This window comes from Haliotis rubra, unplaced genomic scaffold (genome assembly GCF_003918875.1).
Source record: "Haliotis rubra isolate DU_JTF1 unplaced genomic scaffold, ASM391887v1 Scf502, whole genome shotgun sequence".
NCBI lineage: Eukaryota > Metazoa > Mollusca > Gastropoda > Lepetellida > Haliotidae > Haliotis > Haliotis rubra.
In genome coordinates, this window is record NW_025767194.1 from 545,149 (window position 1) to 568,640 (window position 23,492).

Genomic DNA, 23,492 nt, shown 5'->3' on the forward strand with positions numbered 1-23,492 from the left:
ATTGCTGTCCGACTGTCTGATCAGCTCTGCCCACTTAGTATCTTAAGGCTTAATTAGAATTTTGTTGTCCCCTAACAGTTTTATTGCATACTTTCATCCTGCATTGTTTTATTAAAGATTATCTCGTAGATTATTCATGAATGGTACTATTATTTTCACAGTCTGTACACATTCATTTTCTATATTGTTCAACCTGATTTATCGTGTGTAGAAAACCTTCGCTTTTGTCTTTCTCTCTTATTGCAATCGACTAAGCAGATAGTTCGGTCGTCATGGAAACCACCCGTTTCCAATGTATGTTAGCATTGGTTCACTTGAAACCACGCTGATTGATATGAAATAACAAAGACACGAACAAATCGCACCTCTCTCCATGTATATTAATCCTTGAATAAATTTCTCTTCGTGAAAAGAAGCTGCAAAACCCTTTCAACATCCATAACAAATCTCTGCTTAAACCAAAGTCGATTGTACATTTCCGACTATATAATAAGCATGTGTTTATGAATCGCCAATAAAAAAAGATGATGTCTGGTGTTAACGAATACAGGGTCTAGTAGAGGCGATCGCATCATTATCAAGTTAGTAACCAACACCTAGACTGTACATATACAATATATGCACACGTTCATAATTTGAACGAAATGATTAGTGTTGATTACCCTCAATTGGACGTAAGTTTGTGATCGGGAGATTTGATTGCTGTGGGGTCGTCCTCATCCTTGACACGTGACTCTTTAGACACCTTGCCCCTGCTCCACAACAACACTACCAGGTTGCCTACTGGAGCCACACACAGAAGATGGAGCAGGAACGCTGCTGACAGGGCGTAGAAGGTAACCCAGGTGTAGGACGTCACCTGTAACATAGTTAACGTGCATACCTGGCGTATACCCCCGGAAGCTTCAGTTCAGAATACCAATGCAAACAGCTTTGCACATCCAATACTGAGTGTCATTTTGGATGTGGGTTCTAAAAGTATATGGTATGATACTAGAATTTCTTTCACATAAATATGTTAGTATTCCTCCAGGCTCTTATATGAACATGTATAATATTTATGATACATTAAGACCCTTACATGGATATGTATTAAACTTACAGCCTCCCACAAGAATAGGTATAACTATGTTCAATACATTAAGGCCCCTTCAAGAATATGTATACATATGTATAATACATTGAAGCCCCTTCAAGAATATGTATAAATAGGTATAATACATTGAAGCCGCTTCAAGAATATGTATAATACATTGAAGCCCCTTCAAGAATTTGTATAAATATACTACTATAACACTCCCAGATGAAATATTGGTTATAACTTGAGGCTCCCAGATGAATGAATAACTCACTCACTCCCAGATGACTATTAATTGAACCTTAAGACTCGTGCATGAAAACCTTCCGGCAGGGATTGCTACGTGTGCTTGCTGATCCTACAGGTATATGCTACCGTATTTTGGAGACTTGTATGTATATGAACACTCCAACAAGGAAACTTTTGTACATGTATTGCACGTTCAAGGTCCTCTGGAACACTCATTGAGTAGTGCACGTGTGCATGTTTCCTCCAACAGAAAGACAGACCGTTTTTCATGCATAATGTTCACAGTATTTGTTTCCTCTTGTCAATGTAATTTCAGAAAGCATTATTTGTTGGTAATAATGTAAGGAATAGGTACTAAGGCCACAGCCCATGTTCTAAGTTGTAGGTCTGACAATAACCTAAACATTATGGAAAATAATTAAACGTTATTACATGTGCATGACGTCTATGCGTATAAACAATGTACATCAGCAGTGCACCATCTGCGTTAGTTGCATGCAAAGTTTCAAGGAGACAAGTCAACATATATTGAGCTCTGTAACATTAAACAAAGCACATCCTAAACTGAATCCAAGTGTTTATCAAGTGCTAACAAAATATAAAACATGTGAAAGAAATATTTCTCCCAATGTATCAAAAGGCATCATTTAGCTGTCTGGATGATATACATGCGACCGTTAATGATTGAACAATAAACGTTTTTCAGTTCAACTTTGGAAAAGTGAGAAAACAATGCCGAAGGCTATTGATCATAGGCGGGCGCTCATCATAGGTACAGTGGTCGTATATACTGAAGGAAACAAATAAGGGAACACCACATCATGGCAGTGTTCCTTTATTTATTCTCAGATTTTCCCCCACAGCTATACTCAAAGCTGGTGATGAAAACTGGAAAATATCAAAGGAACCACTTGAATTTTCATGTGTTCCTTTATTTGTTTCTCTCAGTATATGTATATGTTTGTCAAGCGCACCAGAGGAATCACCCTAACTATTTAAACAACCGCTCTGTTGTGTACGTTACAAACCGTATCAAACCACGTGTTGTGGCAGTTGTCCTGTAATCTGGCGCTGTAGACGTGACCGACAGCGATGCGGGTGAGGAAGGAGCTGTAACCTAGCTTACTGAGGGGCACCATCACCTTCCACGACAAAAACTGGTTGATGACGCCTGCAGATAAATATATGCAGGGAGTCGGAATTACATAAAACGTTATCTAGTTTTCATGTTTAACACATTTCTCAACTTTGTTGCAGCTATATGATGGCGGCCTGTAATAGCCATGACCAGACAAGCCAGTGATTTACACGGCGACTTCCTTTGGAAACTTACCGTGAACACCTAGATAGCTTTTCCCTCTCCATACAACAATTTGTAACATTCACTCACACGTATACATTCGTGACCAACTCGTGTTATTCCGGGACTCGAATAGCCGAATAGCGAGACTCTTCTTGCAGGTTACGGAAAGGGGCGAGTGGTGACGCTTGCAGGTTACGGAAAGGGGCGAGTGGTGACGAATGACACGTATAGTTATTAGATATATAAGAGGCGACGTACAGTTCACAGTGGTACATATATGCAGAAATCCGCAAAATTCCCCTGCTTTTTTAATCAATTGAACTTTGTTGAAACTAGTACGCACGCGCGCACACACATACATAAAACTGTTTTCTATTACACTATTGTCAAAGATGACCTCTGAATCTAATGAACATTTCTTATCAAGTTTCTGATTTCAATGAAACGTGACACGGATTCTCCAGGGAGTACGTACCTCCGTTACCTGTACAACAGGCGATGACGATCCACCCAAAACTTAATGTCCACAACACCTTGAATACCGGTTCATAGTAGAAGCCCAGGGTGTCTCTGATCAACGCTGTACACGTTAAACTCTCCCCGAAAACATGGAAGAAAATGACGCCAAGGGCACAACTCCAAGCGATGATCTGTGTTATCTACCGTAACAAAGGCCGATTCAAGTAACTTAAGTGAAATTTGAACAAATACAACGTCAACACAATCTCAAACCGGAAAATATAATTGAATACATCATTTTCAACCATTCGCAGGGATAGTCATATCAAACCATTCCAGCACATGCACAGAAGAAACAATATATGAAAGTGGATCGGACATCAATTTTGTCACTGATGAGGCAGATATGCCCTGAACAGTATGCGCCACCGGACCTAAAATGTGAAATGTAGACACCAGAGATTGGAACTGCTGGCGAAAAGGGAAGCTTGCTGTTATAAAGCATATTGTGATGTAGTTTTGTGGATCTTCTTCGGTAATTTTATTTTATTTTATCGGTAATTTTGTTTTTTTGTTGTTTGTATGTTTAAATTTATGGTGGATGTCATCTTGAATTATGTATGCACAGATGGAAGTATGGAAATCTCTAAGCATAAAGAAACGGAGGAAAGCACATCTTTCACCAATTTGTTATCAAACCCACTTGCAAAAATACCATCCCTAAATTCCATAAAGTGAGTGTCAATGAGCATGTCAAGCAATTGCTTTCTCAGTAAACTTTAGATGAAAAGTATTTTCACTTATGACAAAATTCCGAGATCCTTTGAAGACAGAGATGTAACAACTTCCATGGTCACCAACGTTTTGTGATATATACTCCATAAATAAAGCAATGAAGTTTTCCTTATAGATTTGTCTCATGGGATGGTGGTTTACAAAGTTATAGAATATATTTTTTATTACAAACTACATTCGTTTTTAAGCAAGCAATTCTACATGTCACAAAGAGTCTGAGAGAGCCCTTTCTTGGTTTTATTAAGGATTATGATTAATCTTTGATGTATTCCAAATTACATATATTACTTTTATACACATCTTTGTGAACTATCTCGATTTCCCTGCCAAAGATTGAGCAGCATATATGTCATTCAGATGCAGAGTTACATCATATGTTTACACATTAATTTAACTGCCTTCAGAGGATACCTCTTAGGATTAACACATACTTCTCATGTCTTCACGTCTTTTAGTTGGTTCTAGACACCAAGCCGTATAAATGCGGGGGGCCTTGATAGTTTCATCTTTAATAGCGAGGCATATTTGACCTCCAAAATCCTTAACAGAAAATGAGGCCCGTGTCAGACAGAAGGAAGCACATTTTGAATAAAAAGCAGATACGGTGATGATGAAATTTGCACACCTACCTTGCGTAGTGCAATTTTGTCTTTGTTCTTGAACAGAATATAACCGACCAGGACACCGACAATGTAGGATCCAAACCGTCTAGAACATTGACATATGTACCATCTGATAATCCACAAGGCCTGAATCCTTAATGGTACTCACGCTGGCACAATTATTACAGTAGGAAGGAAATATATTTGCAACTATGCATAAAATCTCAAATGTATTATACCTAATAAAATCTAAAATAGTCTCTCTCTCGATCGATCGATCGATCTCTCTCGATCGAATATCACAGATATAACTGTAAAACTAGTATGAAAATCTAAAAGATCTTAACTATGAAAGACAAAAAAAGTTGCTATTGATCGCCAACAACTGAAAGTAGATCATCATACTAGCTATAGGGACCACGGGGACATAAAGTATGCAATTAAACATAATGTGTTTTGAAATTTGCAGCTGTCAAAACACAGAGACTTAATCCCAACGGTCTATACGATATGCCCTACAACATAGGACCCGCAATTTGAACCAAAGCCAAAAATATTTACGTATTGACTTAGGAAAGCATATTTGTATTTTTAAACACTCCATAATAGTAAAAGTCAAAAGTTTGTACATGCCTCAGGGACTTATAAATAGTTTCACACATACATATTGTACAGTTAAATTGCTGCAGTACGGAAACAAACCTTATCCTCATATCATGTTTGACATTTTGCCCCGGAAGCCCCCCAAATACTTAATGATCCTAATAAATCCTCATCAACAAAAGAATATATATTGGCAATTGATGAGATATGCTCCGCTAAAGAACTCTTCCCTATTTGGAACTAAGATAACATGTTGCCCTGGAAACGCATTTAAAAATAAAATGATTTATATAACTGTTGAATAATTTGAGCAAGATTTGACCACTCAGACCCATTGAAACACCTCTATTGCAGCAACCCGAGACACAGCAGCACGTCTCAGGCTTCGTAATTGTACCGCTTTTGAAACAGACGGTGCAAGAAACATGGAACAACAGCAATATACCGGAAGTACACGAAGTATCGTAGTGATTGGCCATCTATTAGCGAATTGGTAAAGGCGGATAACTGGGGAATATTCCTTATTATCTCCCCTAACAGATTCCAGAGGGCGCACAGGGCCATATAACGAATGGATCACACAAAATCAGTGGCGACACCAGGTGTTTCGGATAGCATGTCATGGTCTCCCGGTAGCTATGTTACTGTGTGAATGACTACATTGCTTTCCACAATATTCCAGCAATATCACAGCGTGGGAATACCAGGATAAGGCTCCCCACATTGTATCCGTACTTGAAGTAGCAGTGGCTTTCATGACAGTGTCTTCTAATTGGCACGGGGGCTGTGGGGTATTCAAGTTAAAACTTGGCCCGGGTTCGATTCCCCACATGGGTACAATGTGTGAAGCCCATTTCTGGTGTCCCCCGCCGTGACTTTGCCTGAATATTGCTAAAAGCGGCGTAAAACCATACTCAGTCAGTCAATCTAATGGGCACGTTTGCTATTGTTATTCAAACATGTTCAAATACGACAGAAGCAGACATTCCCTCCCAACTGTACGTCCCGGGGATCCCTACCACGTTCACATACCTTCTACCGAGCAGGCGATGCAGTACAGAATCGTGACGAAACTTTAATTCACTCACAAGGAAGAAGGACGCACTCGCAAAGACTGACAAGATTAACCCTGGGGTTGGTGATCTTGAATAAATGCAATATGATTAAAGAAAACGAAACACTGATGCAATGTAATCATATTACATGATTTATAACTTGTTAACATTGCATTATAATGGCCAATAGTGTTATATATGTTTTCTGACTCTATTACTGCACAATTCGTACTAATGGTTAATATGATTCCTAACGTGTTAGAATCTCACCTATGTTACGAGGACACGTCTATTAGCATTATAGTCTTTTTAATGCGAAATATTCGTAAACAGAAATTATAAGGACGAATATATATATATATATATATATATATATATATATATATATATATATATATACACACAATAACTGTATGTTACTACAGTAATTAACAAAAGTACATTATAAGTCTACTGATTGAATAATCCACGATGCACTCACAATATGAGGGGTTGAAAAATCAGTGGACTTGCTAAAGCATACATCAAATCCATCCTTCTTGACAACACCTGAGGCAAACAGTCCCGATGCTAGAACAGGAAGCGTAACATCTGTTTAGATCTCTTGTGATCCTACATAAGTTGACAATGCAGTCGTTGCAACATCATGGGCATTTTTTAAAAATATTGATGAAAAACCTCATGGTGAATACACAATGGACAAATGCAACATATGTTATATATTTCCTCGGTAAAGCACGGATTCTTGGGAGGGTGGGGGCTCCATCCGCACTTTACTGAGAAAGTGTAATTCTGGTATGTGTACATTGTAACAGATTTGGTCATAATTTATGTATTATCATTGCAAGATAACCACACAAGCGGTAAATAATGATTAACTCTTGAAGGATTAACACTTGCAGTGGCAATGAATAAAGCCGGGGTAATAATCTAATAATATTGAGGCAGTCTCGAACAAATCGAGGCTAAACTAACCAATCCGTGCCATCGGGTAGGAGGACACTATTAGCTTATCACACGTTGTACCTGGGTCCTCTTGCTCAAAGCAGTCTTAGCAGTGCCATGATCGTGACACTTCTAACATGGACTTAGATAGTTGCAGCGCTAGCATTCTTTGTGTATGTGGACTCGAAGAATATGGATTCTTGCAAGCTGTTCTGCGTGGAACGTCGCAATAAAGTCTTACCGGAACATCGTGTATTTTAATGGGCGTGGCGTACGTCCACCACGGTAAGCAGTTTCGGAATTTCACGTCTTGAGATCCGTTGTAAAAATAGGGTAGGAATGTGGTCAGTATCAGCAGGACGAGGATGGCTGGGGGTGTGGCTCTGAAAGTATTACACAAACAGTAAATTGGTTGTGAGAAGCCAATTTGTGGTGTCCACCGCCGTGAAATTGACGGAATATTGCTAATAACGGCGTAAAACCACACTCACACTTACTCAGTGGGAAAGCATGCTCGTATTAATGCTAGAGGAGCGATCAAACAGACTATCCGGAGTTGCGTCCCTTAGCCCTCGCAGGTTCCGTTGATCGCACACTGCAATCTCTAATTCAGCAGACCATGATATTTTTCTCTGTCAGCGACCAGCCTCCCTTTGAAATTCCATCCCGCAATAAACCCAAATGTCTGAAATTCTACGAACATAAATATTGGTCGGAATTATCCGAATACTGCGAACGTTTTGCAGTGTGATGGAGCTGAAATGCAGTTCAACGTAAACTTGACCCAACTCTCTGACTCATTCATATACACAGTCTCCTTTTGTGAGTGAGTGAGTGATTATGGTTTTACGATGCTATTAGCAATATTCAAGCAATATCACTGCGGGAGACACCAGAAATGTGCTTCACACGTGGTACCCATATTGGGAATCGACCCCGGTTCTTCGGCGTTACGACCCAACGCTTTAACCACTAGGCTACCCCACCGCCCCAGTTTCCTTTTGTTATTGGTACTGTTTGACTATAATTTGTCTTGACACTAGCAACAGCAGTGCTTACCGCAGATATCTTTGTAGATACAGCTTCTTCCAGTCTATTTTCCCTTTCTGCTTTTGTTCCAGACTGGTAAGTGTTATCTGTAAACCACTGAAATATCAAAATAACATCTTGAATGACTTTCATAAAGTGAGTGAGTGAGTGAGTATGGTTTTACGCCGCTTTTAGCAATATCGCGGCGGGGGACACCAGAAATGGGCTTCACACATTGTACCCATGAGGGGAATCGAACCCGTGTCTTCGACGTGGCGCGCCAACGCTTTAACCACTAACCTACTCCACCGCCCACTTCCATAAAGACTACATGTGTGCATACACTTATATACTCTAGGTGTACATTATATTTTCAGTAATTTAACTATTCTGTATGAAGCAGTAATATCCTAATACATGTACTCAATATTTACATTTAACTGAATTTCTAAAACAGTGTCGCCCACAGAAAAGTCTCAACGAATAGGTGTCCAAGTAGTGTATACAACGATAGAGTTGTCGTTAGATGTTGGAGATAAATGACAAATGAGTGATTACCTCATAACATAGGACGACTCCGACAGATAACCCCTTACATATGGTCTCAGAATTCTCCATGGCAACGGCAGAGCTACAGCTAACCCTTTCGTTGCGACTTTATCTGCAACAACGACACACGTATTCAATATCTGAAACTGTGATATTTAAAGCATCGACAAAAGTGATACATTTATCCAACATATGACGCACGTCAACAGAATATCTAAATGTATATCTAGATATAACTAGGAAATAGGTTTGACAAATCTGTCATGTCAGGCGTCAAGGTCAAGGTCGACCTCCAGGTCATAATTGAAGAACGGTTTTACTGTAGGTGAAACTTGGTACATGTATTTCTTCCGGCAGGGTCGATATTAAGAAAGGTCATGACTCAAGGTCGTATGCTTGAAGCGGGTATGTTATTTGTACACTTCGTTTTCAACCGGGTGGAAAGCTGCTGAACTGTCACTAATTCCCTTAGACTTTTGATTGGTTCATAGAGTAGTACCTTGTTCCAACTGGTAATATAGACAACCGTGACAGTTTGCGACCTTTGACATTAAAATCCAAGTCGCTTGGAGATTTATGATCACGAAAAGCTATCTCTCGAGAACGTCACTTCAAGATTTTGTCTGATGTTAACATACCAAGGACACTCCAAAAGATAGTGTTGAAAACATAGTTTTTAAGCGTACAGGAGTTATGTCCCTTTGAATATTTGTTCGCGAATGTTCGTCTGCGACAACAATAATGGCAGGGCGCCGTGCGTTCCAAACCGTTGCAGAAATAGAAGAGAAACGGATTCTCGAAAAAATGGTTCTGGAAAACACACCAAACAATTCTTAAGGGTAATGAATTTATTACACGTCCCTTTACCAGGTGGGGCGGTGGGGTAGCCTAATATCTTCTGAATATGGAAATAGTTATTCAATAGCTAGTAGAACACTATGATTGAAATAGGAAATATCTGGAGAATATGCTAACACCGTGAACAACAAGTGATAGTCATAATCCAACTGCCATCATCTGGTTGGACCCTCATCGCATGCATGAACCAACAGTCAACAAACAAAATCCAATCCAAAAGAGGTTCGGCCATAAAAAACATCTTGTTGACTACACACGTCTGTTTGTTTGTTTTTTACGCCACACTCAGAAAAAGTCCAGGTAAATGGCGACAGTCGGTAAATTATCGAGTCTAGACCAGTCAATCAGGTGATCAAAAGCATGAGCATCGATCTATTGGGATACGATGACATATGTCAACCAAATCAGCGAGCCTGACACCCTATCCCGTTAGTCACCTCTTACTACAAATATGGGGTGCTGGAAACCAATTCTACCCCGGATCTGCAAGGGTAGACTAAACACTTACCCAGAGTTGACGCATGCAGGCGGCTGAAGAGAATCCAGAGCTGGGAGAATGTACGGATACCATTGAGACATCCGAGTCTGTCCGAGGACACCGTGACATCGAATAGTTTCAGGGTGTTGGTATACACAGAGAAGCATTTCAGAACTCTACACCAAGTCACTGGAAAAGAAGGGGGAGTATATGTACACAATATACTACAGTTGCTTGAACGCTTATTTCAGTGGTAAGAGGCAACTTCCAGAGACTGTTATTGTGTATTGGTTCATCAAATACGCTGAATCGAAATCCAAGTGCGATGTAGGTAAAATGGTCTTATTCCATTTTCCTCTTTTCGGTTGGTTTGTTGATAACGCCGCACTCAGCAATATTTCAGCTTTATGAAGGTGGTGTGTATATAATCGAGTTTAGACCAAACTATCCAGTGATCAAGAGCATGAGTATCGATCTACGCAATTAGGATACGATGACATGTGTCAACCAAGTCAGCGAGCCTGACCACCCGATCCCGTTAGTCGCCTCTTACGACAAGCATGGGTCACTGAAGATCAATTCGTACCCGGATCTTTTCGGGTTCACACAAATGATGAAGACAAAAAGAGTTCAACGCCACGTGGTCAGGGATTGATCTTGGCCTAAATCATCGGGGACAAATTTTATCATTAAGCTAACAATAGCTGGGCAGGCCGCCTCCGCAGGCAGTGTGGGTTGCTGAAGACCAATTCTACCGTGATCGTCACGGGTATCATTCATTTAATAAGGATCGGGTAAACATTCACAACCAAGGATGGTGGTCCTGAACATGGTTTGTATGTAGCCAAAACCACTTAATGTCTGAAACCCATGAAGATCCGGGTTAGAATATTGATCTTCAGTAACCCATGCTTGTCGTAAGAGGAGACTTACAGGATCGGGTGGTCAGGCTCGCTGACTTGGTTGACAACATTTCATCGGTTCCCAATTGTGCAGATCGATGCTGTTGATTACTGGATTGTCTGGTCCAGACTCGATTATTTACAGACCGCCGCCATATAGCTGGAATATTGCTGAGTGCGGCGTAAAACTAAACTCACTTACTCACTCACTTAATGTCTGAACGATGTCATTGGCTCAGGTTTGATTGTCATTTACCTATGTTTACAAATGTGAACACAGGGTTGATCTATTGTTTCATGATGACAACCAATGGTGATTCCTAACTTAGGTAATACACACAAACTTACTACGTTGCATATAGGTTGTCATAGAAACTGACAATGCGGGTCTAGTACGGATCGCTACATCAATAGTTGTCCCCATCACCAGCATGGTTACAAGACCCAGCAAGAGAGTTCTGAAAAGTAACAAAAGCATAATTATATTCATGGTCACATACTAGCGTAAGTCTATTTGGGAAGGTTTAGGTAAAGGAAGTTATTGAAAGGCATTTAGAAGTTGGACGAACATGACACGTTTTTACCGATATAACATCAGGTGTATGCACAAAGTGAATAAACGAGGATATTGAGAAAACTGTTTTTAATGTTAATGGTACACAGCTACAAATATTCAAGTGAGACGCTAGGTACTGATCATAATCTTATCAAGTAAATGCAACTCACATGACAAGCTTTGTTTGTAGATCTCTGCGCGGTTGTCTGGGACGAAGTTTCTCTGTGACGGTGGCGCCATGTCGAACGGCTGCAATCGAAGGTAACCGGAAATGACAGATACATTTATTAAGAAGATAAACATGCTGTCCTTCCAGACAAACTGAACGCCCAGCGTGAGGTTTCACATGTTAAATTAGACCGGTTAAATCTACAGGTAACCAAGTTGTTTGTTCTACCGTTAGAAAACCAAACATGACCTCTTTGATCTTGCCGAACATACTGAGCGAAGCAGCATTGGTTGAGGCCAATGAGTCCAATTGTGGGGAAGTGGGAGGGGTTTAGGGGTTGAAGGTTGAGGCTGAAAGACCCTACATGTGCTCCAGCAAGCAAACGCTATTTCTTAATGTTATAATATGGTAACCTAACAGCTGTCATCCTTTTTCAGTAAAAGCAGTGTTTGAAATCAGCCAAAAACCCAACCAGACATGGATTTAACTCGGCCAGACACTCTAAAGGTCAGTATTCAGATGTATGGAACATGTTATCTAAAATATTTACCAGACCATCGGGCTGGCTAGCTGTAAATTCAGATCGTCCGTCAGAAATCTAACCCGTCTCGGGCGGTCGGACGGGTCTTATTTCATACACTTGCAAAAGGTAATTGTTATCGCGATTTCAAGACTCTTATTTTCAATATAAAATCGGGAAAACTCCGCCGTAATTCGTCGCACACTTTTGTCAATACAATTTAATATGATGAAGTAGCGCAGGCCTGTCTTACAGTATCAATTGTATATAGCTCTGTACACACATGTTGTCTTTCCAAATACATTATCGATCCTCGTTTAGATTGGGAAAATATATGAATGATTACCTTTGTTGGGGATTGAACCGTACTCGTTTAGATTGGGAAAATATCTGAATGATTACCTGTGTTGGGAAGTGAACCGTACTCCTTTAGATTTGGAAAATATCTGAATGATTACCTTTGTTGGGAAGTGAACCGTACTCCTTAAATTGGGAAAATATCTGAATGATTACCTGTGTTGGGAAGTGAACCGTACTCCTTAAATTGGGAAAATATCTGAATGATTACCTGTGTTGGGAAGTGAACCGTACTCCTTTAGATTGGGAAAATATCTGAATGATTACCTTTGTTGGGAAGTGAACCGTACTCCTTGGATTGGGAAAATATCTGAATGATTACCTGTGTTGGGAAGTGAACCGTACTCCTTGGATTGGGAAAATATCTGAATGATTACCTGTGTTGGGAAGTGAACCGTACTCCTTTAGATTGGGAAAATATCTGAATGATTACCTGTGTTGGGAAGTGAACCGATTACTCCTTGGATTGGGAAGGGAAAATATCTGAATGATTACCTGTGTTGGGAAGTGAACTTTGAGATTGGGAAAATATCTGAATGATTACTCCTTTAGATTGGGAAAATATCTGAATGATTACCTGTTTTGGGAAGTGAACCGTACTCCTTTAGATTGGGAAAATATCTGAATGATTACCTGTGTTGGGAAGTGAACCGTACTCCTTTAGATTGGGAAAATATCTGAATGATTACCTGTGTTGGGAAGTGAACCGTACTCCTTAGATTGGGAAAATATCTGAATGATTACCTGTGTTGGGAAGTGAACCGTACTCCTTTAGATTGGGAAAATATCTGAATGATTACCTGTGTTGGGAAGTGAACCGTACTCCTTGGATTGGGAAATATCTGAATGATTACCTGTGTTGGGAATGATTACCTGTGTTGGGAAAATATCTGAATGATTACTCCTTGGATTGGGAAAATATCTGAATGTTTAGTGAACCGTACTCCTTTACATTGGGAAAATATCTGAATGATTACCTGTTTTGGGAAGTGAACCGTACTCCTTTAGATTGGGAAAATATCTGAATGATTACCTGTTTTGGGGGAAGTGAACCTGAATGATTACTCCTACTCCTTAGATTGGGAAAATATCTGAATGATTACCTGTTTTGGGAAGTGAACCGTACTCCTTTAGATTGGGAAAATATCTGAATGATTACCTGTGTTGGATTGAAGATTGAACCGTACTACCTGTGTTGGGGATTAGATTGGGAAAATATCTGAATGATTACCTGTGTTGGGAAGTGAACCGTACTCCTTTAGATTGGGAAAATATCTGAATGATTACCTGTGTTGGGGATTGAACCTTACTCCTTTAGATTGGGAAAATATCTGAATGATTACCTGTGTTGGGGATTGAACCGTACTCGTTTAGATTGGGAAAATATCTGAATGATTACCTGTGTTGGGAAGTGAACCGTACTCCGTACTCCATAAATTGGGAAAATATCTGAATGATTACCTGTGTTGGGAAGTGAACCGTACTCCTTTAGATTGGGAAAATATCTGAATGATTACCTGTGTTGGGAAGTGAACCGTACTCCTTAAATTGGGAAAATATCTGAATGATTACCTGTGTTGGGAAGTGAACCATACTCCTCAAATTGGGAAAATATCTGAATGATTACCTGTGTTGGGAAGTGAACCGTACTCCTTTAGATTGGGAAAATATCTGAATGATTACCTTTGTTGGGAAGTGAACCGTACTCCTTGGATTGGGAAAATATCTGAATGATTACCTGTGTTGGGAAGTGAACCGTACTCCTTTAGATTGGGAAAATATCTGAATGATTACCTTTGTTGGGAAGTGAACCGTACTCCTTGGATTGGGAAAATATCTGAATGATTACCTGTGTTGGGAAGTGAACCGTACTCCTTTACATTGGGAAAATATCTGAATGATTACCTGTTTTGGGAAGTGAGCCGTACTCCTTTAGATTGGGAAAATATCTGAATGATTACCTGTTTTGGGAAGTGAACCGTACTCCTTTAGATTGGGAAAATATCTGAATGATTACCTGTGTTGGGGATTGAACCTTACTCCTTAGATTGGGAAAATATCTGAATGATTACCTGTTTTGGGAAGTGAACCGTACTCCTTTAGATTGGGAAAATATCTGAATGATTACCTGTGTTGGGGATTGAACCTTACTCCTTTAGATTGGGAAAATATCTGAATGATTACCTGTGTTGGGGATTGAACCGTACTCGTTTAGATTGGGAAAATATCTGAATGATTACCTGTGTTGGGAAGTGAACCGTACTCCTTAAATTGGGAAAATATCTGAATGATTACCTGTGTTGGGAAGTGAACCGTACTCCTTTACATTGGGAAAATATCTGAATGATTACCTGTGTTGGGAAGTGAGCCGTACTCCTTTAGATTGGGAAAATATCTGAATGATTACCTGTTTTGGGAAGTGAACCGTACTCCTTAGATTGGGAAAATATCTGAATGATTACCTGTGTTGGGAAGTGAACCGTACTCCTTAAATTGGGAAAATATCTGAATGATTACCTGTGTTGGGAAGTGAACCGTACCGCAAATACCAACCTCGGTCCAAGTGCATCTGAAGTAAAACAATCAATCAAGAACCCACACCATCTATATTCTTTGTTTTGCGTCACTCAACCATATTCCAATAATATCACATCAGTCTGTCGCATAAATCAGACAACCCTTGCTTACAGTACGGAAGCCTTATAGTGTCATTTGCCTTTCTTCTCATTTTGTATGGAGCGGTGGGGTAGCCTAGTGGTTAAAGCGTTCGTGGCGTAAAACTAAACTCACTCATTTTGTGTGTGGAAATTTCAAGTTGAACCATGAATGATCGCATGAATCATTCTTTGGTTTCCTAGAATGATGTTTTATTCGTACGAGCGGCCTATGTGCAATGTATATGTCCTGTTTCCTTAGGAAAATGAATTTTCAAATTTCTGCATGTGTATTAAATGGACACAGAAAGGTCAACTTTGTGTTTTGCAAATTATACCAAAATGAACTGTATAATACTATTGTCATCTTCCCAATAGATTGAACTGATTTAACTTGAATATAATATACATTTCCCACGATGAGGAAAACGATTTAATAGGACAAATATGGAGTTTCTACCTAGCCATTCATGCGTACGCCACTAAATTAAAAAAAAAATGACAACAGCTTTTGTAATGAATGTTCTCTAAAGACCTGTTTGAATAGATTGGTTTCTGTAGGCGGGACTAAAGACTTCATGTAAGGATGGTATATATCAGGTTGCCTGCCAATATCCGACTTCTGACACTCTTGATACGGTCCCCACCCGACTGCTTTACTCCTCTCTTCTAAACCTGGTGCAGGTCCGTCCTGAACGGCTGAAATAACAATAACGTAGTAATAAGTACCATGACAAATGAAGCATTGGGGAGATGATAATTGGTATTCTGCATTCAAAACAACAGCGATGCCATCGCGCTAGTGTTATTGCTGTTTATTCTACACCACGAATTCATGGCCTTTGGGAACAAAATGTATAATTCATGAATTTATGATTTATAAAAACTAAGGCAACTCTTGGTCATTTAAAAGTTCATTTATAGCGGTCACCTGCAGTGATACCTGTAATATTTTATTTCCTGGTGAACGAACGAAAATCACGAATGCCTGTTAGAAAGACTTAGAGTTCAAATGCAGCATATGTTATACTTGGGATGACAGTTTCTCAGCACACTCTGAGTGTGTAGGCTAAATCCCGGATGGGACTTTATTGGGACGAATTACTATAATCTCTACTTTAGTGAGAACGTGTTATCCCAGACAAATGTATCATATGCACTCGTCTAAAATGAATGTGTCAATTGTGTATCACCTCAATTCTCATGTTGAAAATAGCCTATAAACCGTTCGCTCGTCACGAAGATCCGGGTTATTCATGGGTACAATGTTGAATCATTTTAGGTGTCCCCGCCCTGATGTTGCTGGGATATTGCTAAAAGCGGCGTAAAAGAAACTGAAAATCAGTTCGTAAAAGTACTCTGTGTAAAATCAACAAAGAAATGTGGAATAATTAACAATTCTATTCAAGAATTACCTACGTTTACAAATCTATAGACCAATGAACAATAAATGAGGTTCGAATTCACACACACAACTACCGGTATAACTTTAAAGTGAGATTACCGAGGCAAGAGTTATCTTCTCTCACATGCATAAACTTCCAGAACTTTCTTTCCCTCACTCTTTGGGTCAGATTACACTGGAACGTTCAGGAATATGCCTAACAATTCCCAAACCAGTCTTGTCTCCCTGTTTAAATATAGTAACCAGACCTCCACTGAACCTTAATAGACACAGCCAGTCACCGCCATTAACACCAGCAGCAGCACCGAAATAATAATAACCAACCAATAAATCAAAATATTATTATAAAAATGCCGAATGAGTTGAAAGTAAATGTGTAAAAATATAATTGAAACCAAATATATACTCAGAAGTGTCATTATTATTATTACTAATTAGAGATACAGTTTAAAAGAGAAACATGACCATTTGCCATCCTGTTATCATTCGTTAACACTGAGGCAAAATCAACAACAGTTAATGTAAAACAAACATGTTCAATTTGAAAAATATATTTCCATGCTACGGATGATTTGGAAAAAAAATGTATCTTAATAATGCGAAATATAGCGATAGAACTTTCTGATTTTTAATGTTTATATAGCATTTTCAACATTTTACTAAAAGTATTGTATACTACAATTTTGATTTGATATCGTTCAATAATTATCAAATAGCCAATTCCTTCCACTGATTTGCCCACCTGAACTTGACAATAAGGAGACAGTGAGACCGTCTCGACTGTTTCATATTTAGATCAATGCTTAAAGATTCAGTGACAAAAGAAGCTCCCCACGAGGCTGTATGACAATAGGGATGATTTCAACTTTTCAATTGTCAACTTCCCTTTCATGTCGAGCAATATTCCAAAAGCTCCAGAGCCTTTTGAGGTACAATCGAGCACACTCTTTTTATCAAGATTTCAAAGAGCGTCATACCGGCGCGCCGCTCTTGGCCTGAATTTGTTTGATCAGAGTATCAACACTCAATGCCTCAGTAAAGCTTTCAAAAGATTTTATGGTTGACATGTGGAGGTCATTTCTAAATTTGATGCATCAGTGACAATTATGATGTCCGATCCAATTCCCTATTTTGACTTATACCATACGTTCCCAAATTATTTCAGGTGAACAATTGACTAGACAGCATATGTTTATGACGGTTGCCACTGGCGGGGAAGGATACGCTCACCTTTTCGCGAACACCTGGTATCATCACTAGTGATTCATAATCACATGCTCTGTCATCGCATTTTGACAATCACAGGATTGTCTGGTTCGGACTCGATTTGTTTGTATAAACAACATTATACAGCTGTAATACTGCTGGAACAAATATATGCTCATGATATAGTCACAAGTGTACAGTACGTCTCTGCTTTTAGCATAGATTTCGTATGAATGTGGGAATGGTTTTGTCACTTCTATTTATATTAGTTTAGGACCATTAGTTGAGTACCAGGGCATTGTTTCTGAGAATCACTCAAGAAGTATATCAGGTAATTTGCTGTTCAGCTTAAAAGACATTCGTTCCAGTATCAATTTTCCCCTTGTTCAAAGATGACATACACTTGTCCCACAACTGGTACAAGGAGTTGATTTGAGGTCGAATTGCGGTCGATATTTCTCTTTCAAGCATAACCGTTTCCCGATTTACTGGAAAAACTAACTTCAATGTAAGGCTTGAAAAAGAATGTGTTCAGAGAGAAAATAGTTTGGGAAAGAACCTTCTCCTACAACAGTCAAAAACCGCTAAACGCTGTGCACCATAGTACACGAAGCCCCAATGGTTGCTGCTCATCGAAGCAGTGGACATCCGCTTCAGAAATGGAACAGAATTCATCCACCATGACACGGCCAGTCAGGATACTTCTTGCACATATGTCTTTCAATATGTATGGAAATTCCAGCCGTTGCCATGGAAACTGAAATGTCTTTTGCGTTATATTTTCATATCAAATTCTTTAAGTGCCATACAGAAGCTGGTATGATGAAGAGGAAACACCTTTTTATGGATAGACAGCTTCTTTACTGCAATACATGCGACGTTTCGGTGTAGATCCTAAGACCGTTATCAAGCAAATGATACTTGATAACGGTGTTAGGATCTACACCGAAACGTCACATCTATTGCAGTAAAGAAGGTGTCTATCCATATAAAAAGTGTTTCCTCCTCGTTTCATATCCTCCTCGTTTCATGAGCTTGACTCTGTGGAGCATTGGATATGACCGGTTTAAGCATTAGAGTAGTTAAGAAGTTGGTTGAAGATGTAGGACATAATGATATGTAAAGGGTCCTTGAAAATAGCAACGTACTCGCTGTAGAAGTTCCTTATTTATATCTAACTACTGAAATACAGAAAGACAACAAAACAACATTTCTGTAATCAAAGGCAGGGTCCATTGTACGATTCTGACGTTATTATGAACATGTGTTTACGAATCACTATGTAACAGTAATTAAACCAGGTGTTCGCTAAAAGATTAGAGTATTTTGACCTACAGGCAAGTCATTTGTTCACCTGAAAAAAGAAACACGGGAATATCAAAATAAGGAAAGGCATCGGAACTCATGAATAAAATATGGAATGTCAAATGTGAAGATTCTACGTGTGGTGTCGGAATAAACGCATGGAGCTATGAAATATTGTTTAAATCCATTCTACTTACGTCGGATAGTACATTTCTGACCACCCTTGACGGTGTCAACACCATGAGTGGCACCAATGGACAATCGGTTGACCAATGAAGTCCCAGGAGTCACCAAATAATACTGAGACCCTTTAAGGAGGTCACAACCTTGTATTTGTGTTATCAGAGATAACACAACCGGTAAGACCAAGGACACATCCATTGCCATAATGGTGAACTACGTGCTGATACCTGAACGTATTGCACATACACCTGAGACAGGTTCAGCGACGGTAAAACATAAGGTAACATGTGCAAGGTATTATTTATACGCAGTTATTACGAAGTGTAACAGCTGTTGGGACAATCTCGACGGATGAATTCCAATGCGTGATTCATTGGAAGTTAATTATAAATTATGTTTTGTCAATATCCTTTCAACAATAACATTCACATCAAGACATTAAGCGATAATTTAAAAAATTACCACTGCCCATTTTTAGATATAGCTTCTAATGAAACCAGTTTAGTTATATACTATTAATTTAAGAGGAGCTGAAACACTATAGTTTATGTAAATAGTATTCCTGTCAATACTATATATTTCACATATGCTCCCCCTTAACCAACGTCATATGGATGGTGAATAAAACATGACAATATACCATGACAGATTACAAACTGTTGCAAAACGAATAAACGTTTGTACACAAATTAATTAGATGGAACATTGTGAAATAGGATTCGAATGCCAGAGTTGGTCTTGTAATTTCACTGGTATTGGTTTTGAAAAGGGCAATTGATATCTAATTCATGAATATGATTTATATTCATATATGGTTTTACAATTACTGAACGGGGCAGCTGTCACTTACTTTAGTTTTTCTCACATATCGGTAATAAGACCTCTTCAGTAAGACACATCTTATAACTGAGTGCACCGTCTTTTGACGTTAACCACATTTATTGTGAGGTTACAATTATGTTACTGAGCGTTTCATGTGTGGTTTGCTCTCCGTTCAAAGAACAATATCGAGGCACCAACTACACTATCTGCAGCCTAAACTAAACAGAGTGCCGAGGGGGCAAAAGAAAGTATACCGAATTTGGTTTGCATGGAACTCAAAGTTGAATAAATGTTCGTAAATTATAACTTAAACAACCCTCATTCCTGCTACAGTCAAACATATTCTTTGACTGGCTTATTTTACATAAATGTAAATTTTTTCAGCGAAGGGTAAGAAATCAATATACCCACCCCTTAATGTTTGAAAAGTACATTTGTGCCCCGTAAATGCAAATTCATTGAATTCATCAATCCATGCTGTTTGTAAGAGACGACTTATCTCCTTCTGATACGCGGGTTTCGGGGGTCTATTTAGAGTGTGGTATGCTATACATCGCAATATATATATACTGTAAGCCATTAAAAACGCAATTGGTATTTGTTGTCCTGAAACTTACAAAAGTTCTATTGAAGATTTTTTCCTGCGATACAGAGGATGTAGGGATAAAAGGCTGTTGTTCTGGCCCATTTCGAGTTGGAGTCCCGGAGCATTCCTCTCACATGAACTTTGATACTTAAAACTGAACCTTTGACATTTCTCGTAAACACAACCACATTCACGAAACACGTTGTGCACATGCATTACCTGCACCCAGGCCCCGTAAAAGCACAAGGAATTGTGGAACTCAATCACTTTGAGAAAATGCCACACTTGACACAAGACGAAAGGAATCAGGTTATCGGTATGGTCAGCCAAGGTGCTTCAGATGTGATGATTGCCAGGCACTTTAATGTGCATCCATCCACTGTAAGTCGACTCAGACAACGTTTTCGGGCTACCGGAAGTGTTGCTGATCGTCCGCGACCTGGTGCACCACCTGTGATAACAGCTCGACACAACCGCAATATCCGAGTTTCACACTTGCGAAATCGGTTCCAAACAGCTGATGATTAGGCAAGGAGGACAATTGGCACAAGTCAACGTCATTTCAGCGCCCAAAAGGTGCAAGGACGCCTTGCTGCCTTCAACATCCGGTGTCGTCACCCGTACCGTGGTCCAACCTTATTGCATCGCCACAGACTTGCCAGACAGCGATGGGCAGCAGCTGGGGCCAATCTTGGCAACAGGACATGGCAAGATGTCATTTTTTCAGATGAATCCAGGTTTAACTTATCCTTTGCAGATGGACGTCAACAGATTTATCGACGTAAAGGAGAAAGACTTGCGCCAAACTGTGTCCTTGAATATGATCGTTTTGGAGGGGGTGGTGTCATGATCAGACCACAGACCATCAGAGGCTGCAGACCATCCAACAGCTGTTCCTGAGAAATGTGTGTCTTTCAATGCCCCAAAGACTGCGAGCATGTCTTGCAGCGCACGGTGGACACACACGATATTGACTGCAAGTGACCCCTCCTTTGTTTGATGTCGTTGCGTCACTGATGTTGTTGTTGACTGGACATTTTCAGATGAAAATATTCACAGATGTTCACTTAAAACATATCTGCCAGTTAGGTTTATATATGTTGAAATTAGTGTGAGTAAAGAAAGTATGAATGTCAAATTGCGTTTTTAATGGCTTATAGTATATATTGGTGAGCGTAAAATATTCCTTTTCAGGGACAAATGCAAGCCATATTTGTCAAAAATCTTTTCTACGATTTTATGATAGGCTGTTATTATTATAGTCCCGACTTCTAAAATGCAACTCAAACAATTTGTGGAGTTAGTTACCAGAAGAAATCAGACTCTTTCTCAACAGCAATGAATGCATTAGGAACAGGGCCAATTTTACATGAACAAATTCCCTAGTAGGGTGATACAAATATTTATATGGAATATACTCTTTTCTTACATCGACGTATGCATCACTTATAAATAACAGATAATATTCGTTTTCGATATCCGCAATACAAACAGGGCAAAACAAAATGTTTAGCAAGTGACTGTTTACCATCAGTATTAATCATTATATCTGTCAAACCAAGTCAAAATATTGTAACGGTATTTCTTAGTTTCTTGTCTGTAATGTTTGATAAAAATGTTTTAAATAACTGTTTTAAAGGATATATTTACATCAAATCTATAACTTAAACTAAGGGCTATCATCCAATTCTGACGAAACTTATCATCAGCTCTTTGACGAAATTCTGTCTTAAAATGCCACTAATCCCAACACTTTGGGAAAAGCCACACATATCCAAACCCATACAAAAATATCAGATGCCTTATATCTGATGCCCATGTTATATAAACAAGATTATCTAGATTAAACAACATGTTGTAAGATTTTTGTCCAAAACAATGAAGACCCAAATAAATTAAGGATGGCGGCCAATGTCGTGATGGTTTCCATGCTATCGTTACCTTCGATGTGGCCATGAGTGAGTGAGTGAGGGAGTTAATATTTAACGTCACATCGGCAATATTTCAGCCATATCGTGACGAGAACATATTTGACATTGAAATGGAATATATGTATATTATAAAAACCTGTCGACGAAGGACAGTACAACAACTAGAATATCACAATTAGAATTAAAACTAGCTAGGAAAGTTAAAACTAATAACACTATTTGGACAATACAATATAAAAACAGGCTATAGATCGCCAACAACAGAAGGTAGATCACCATACTAGGAGCCATGGGGATTTACAGTACCTTTGCTACCTGCATGGACCCTAGCTGGATTTACACCATCCCTTCAGCTGCTGGCGATTGTAAGAAATGTTAGCCAAAATTAAAATAACAAGAATACTACGTTTAAAAATCCTGGTAAGTTTAAATTGACTTTGATCATTTTGGGACTTACGTACCCCCTCAGGAGGACGATAATTTTACGATACTTCAACCCCCCTTTAGGGTACAGCCACTAACAATCTGAGTTATTAATTTAAACTTCCAATCTTAAAATATTGATCTATTTACAAATCAGTTAACAAATCTAATTCTTTTTAAAATGCAATAATTAAATGAGAACCAATATCCTTAAAAAGATCCTTCATAGTTGTGATTTCAAAAAGATATCCCTTGCAATGGAATATTCAACACAGTCAAGCAGGACATGCTTGACCGTGATATTTTCATCACAAGGGATGCAAAACGGAGGATCCTCACCTTTCAATAGGTACTCATGAGTATATCCTGTGGCCAATGCGACATCGTCGTATGATGACTCTTCAAATCTGGACTGACAACCCAAGTAGGTGTAACCAATATAAGGTTTTATTGCATGTAATTTATTGATA

General features: G+C 39.1%; 1 protein-coding gene across 1 annotated transcript; it reads right to left on the reverse strand.

The window, feature by feature from the left end:
- Positions 1-362: 362 nt before the first annotated feature.
- On the reverse strand, positions 363-19,512 carry LOC124291936 (nose resistant to fluoxetine protein 6-like). Its single transcript, XM_046729021.1, has 15 exons — positions 19,275-19,512; positions 15,697-15,860; positions 15,025-15,076; positions 11,632-11,710; positions 11,254-11,363; positions 10,034-10,192; positions 8,677-8,779; positions 8,149-8,235; positions 7,331-7,472; positions 6,626-6,714; positions 6,122-6,232; positions 4,514-4,592; positions 3,106-3,289; positions 2,356-2,498; positions 363-859 (listed from the first exon to the last, which is right to left on the reverse strand). The coding sequence occupies exons 1-15, from the start codon at positions 19,462-19,464 to the stop codon at positions 665-667; spliced, it is 1,887 nt and encodes a 628-aa protein (XP_046584977.1). The 5' UTR covers positions 19,465-19,512; the 3' UTR covers positions 363-664.
- Positions 19,513-23,492: the final 3,980 nt, after the last annotated feature.

Bases quoted from the DNA above. Each gene is read 5' to 3' on its own strand.
- LOC124291936 (XM_046729021.1), bottom strand. From the start codon at position 19,464: ATGGCAATGGATGTGTCCTTGGTCTTACCGGTTGTGTTATCTCTGATA. The intron at 3,290-4,513 runs GTAGGTGTGCAA...TTGTTACGGTAG, and splicing joins ACAAAATTGCACTACGCAAG to ATAACACAGATCATCGCTTG. The intron at 860-2,355 runs GTTTGTAACGTA...ACTATGTTACAG, and splicing joins ACAACACGTGGTTTGATACG to GTGACGTCCTACACCTGGGT.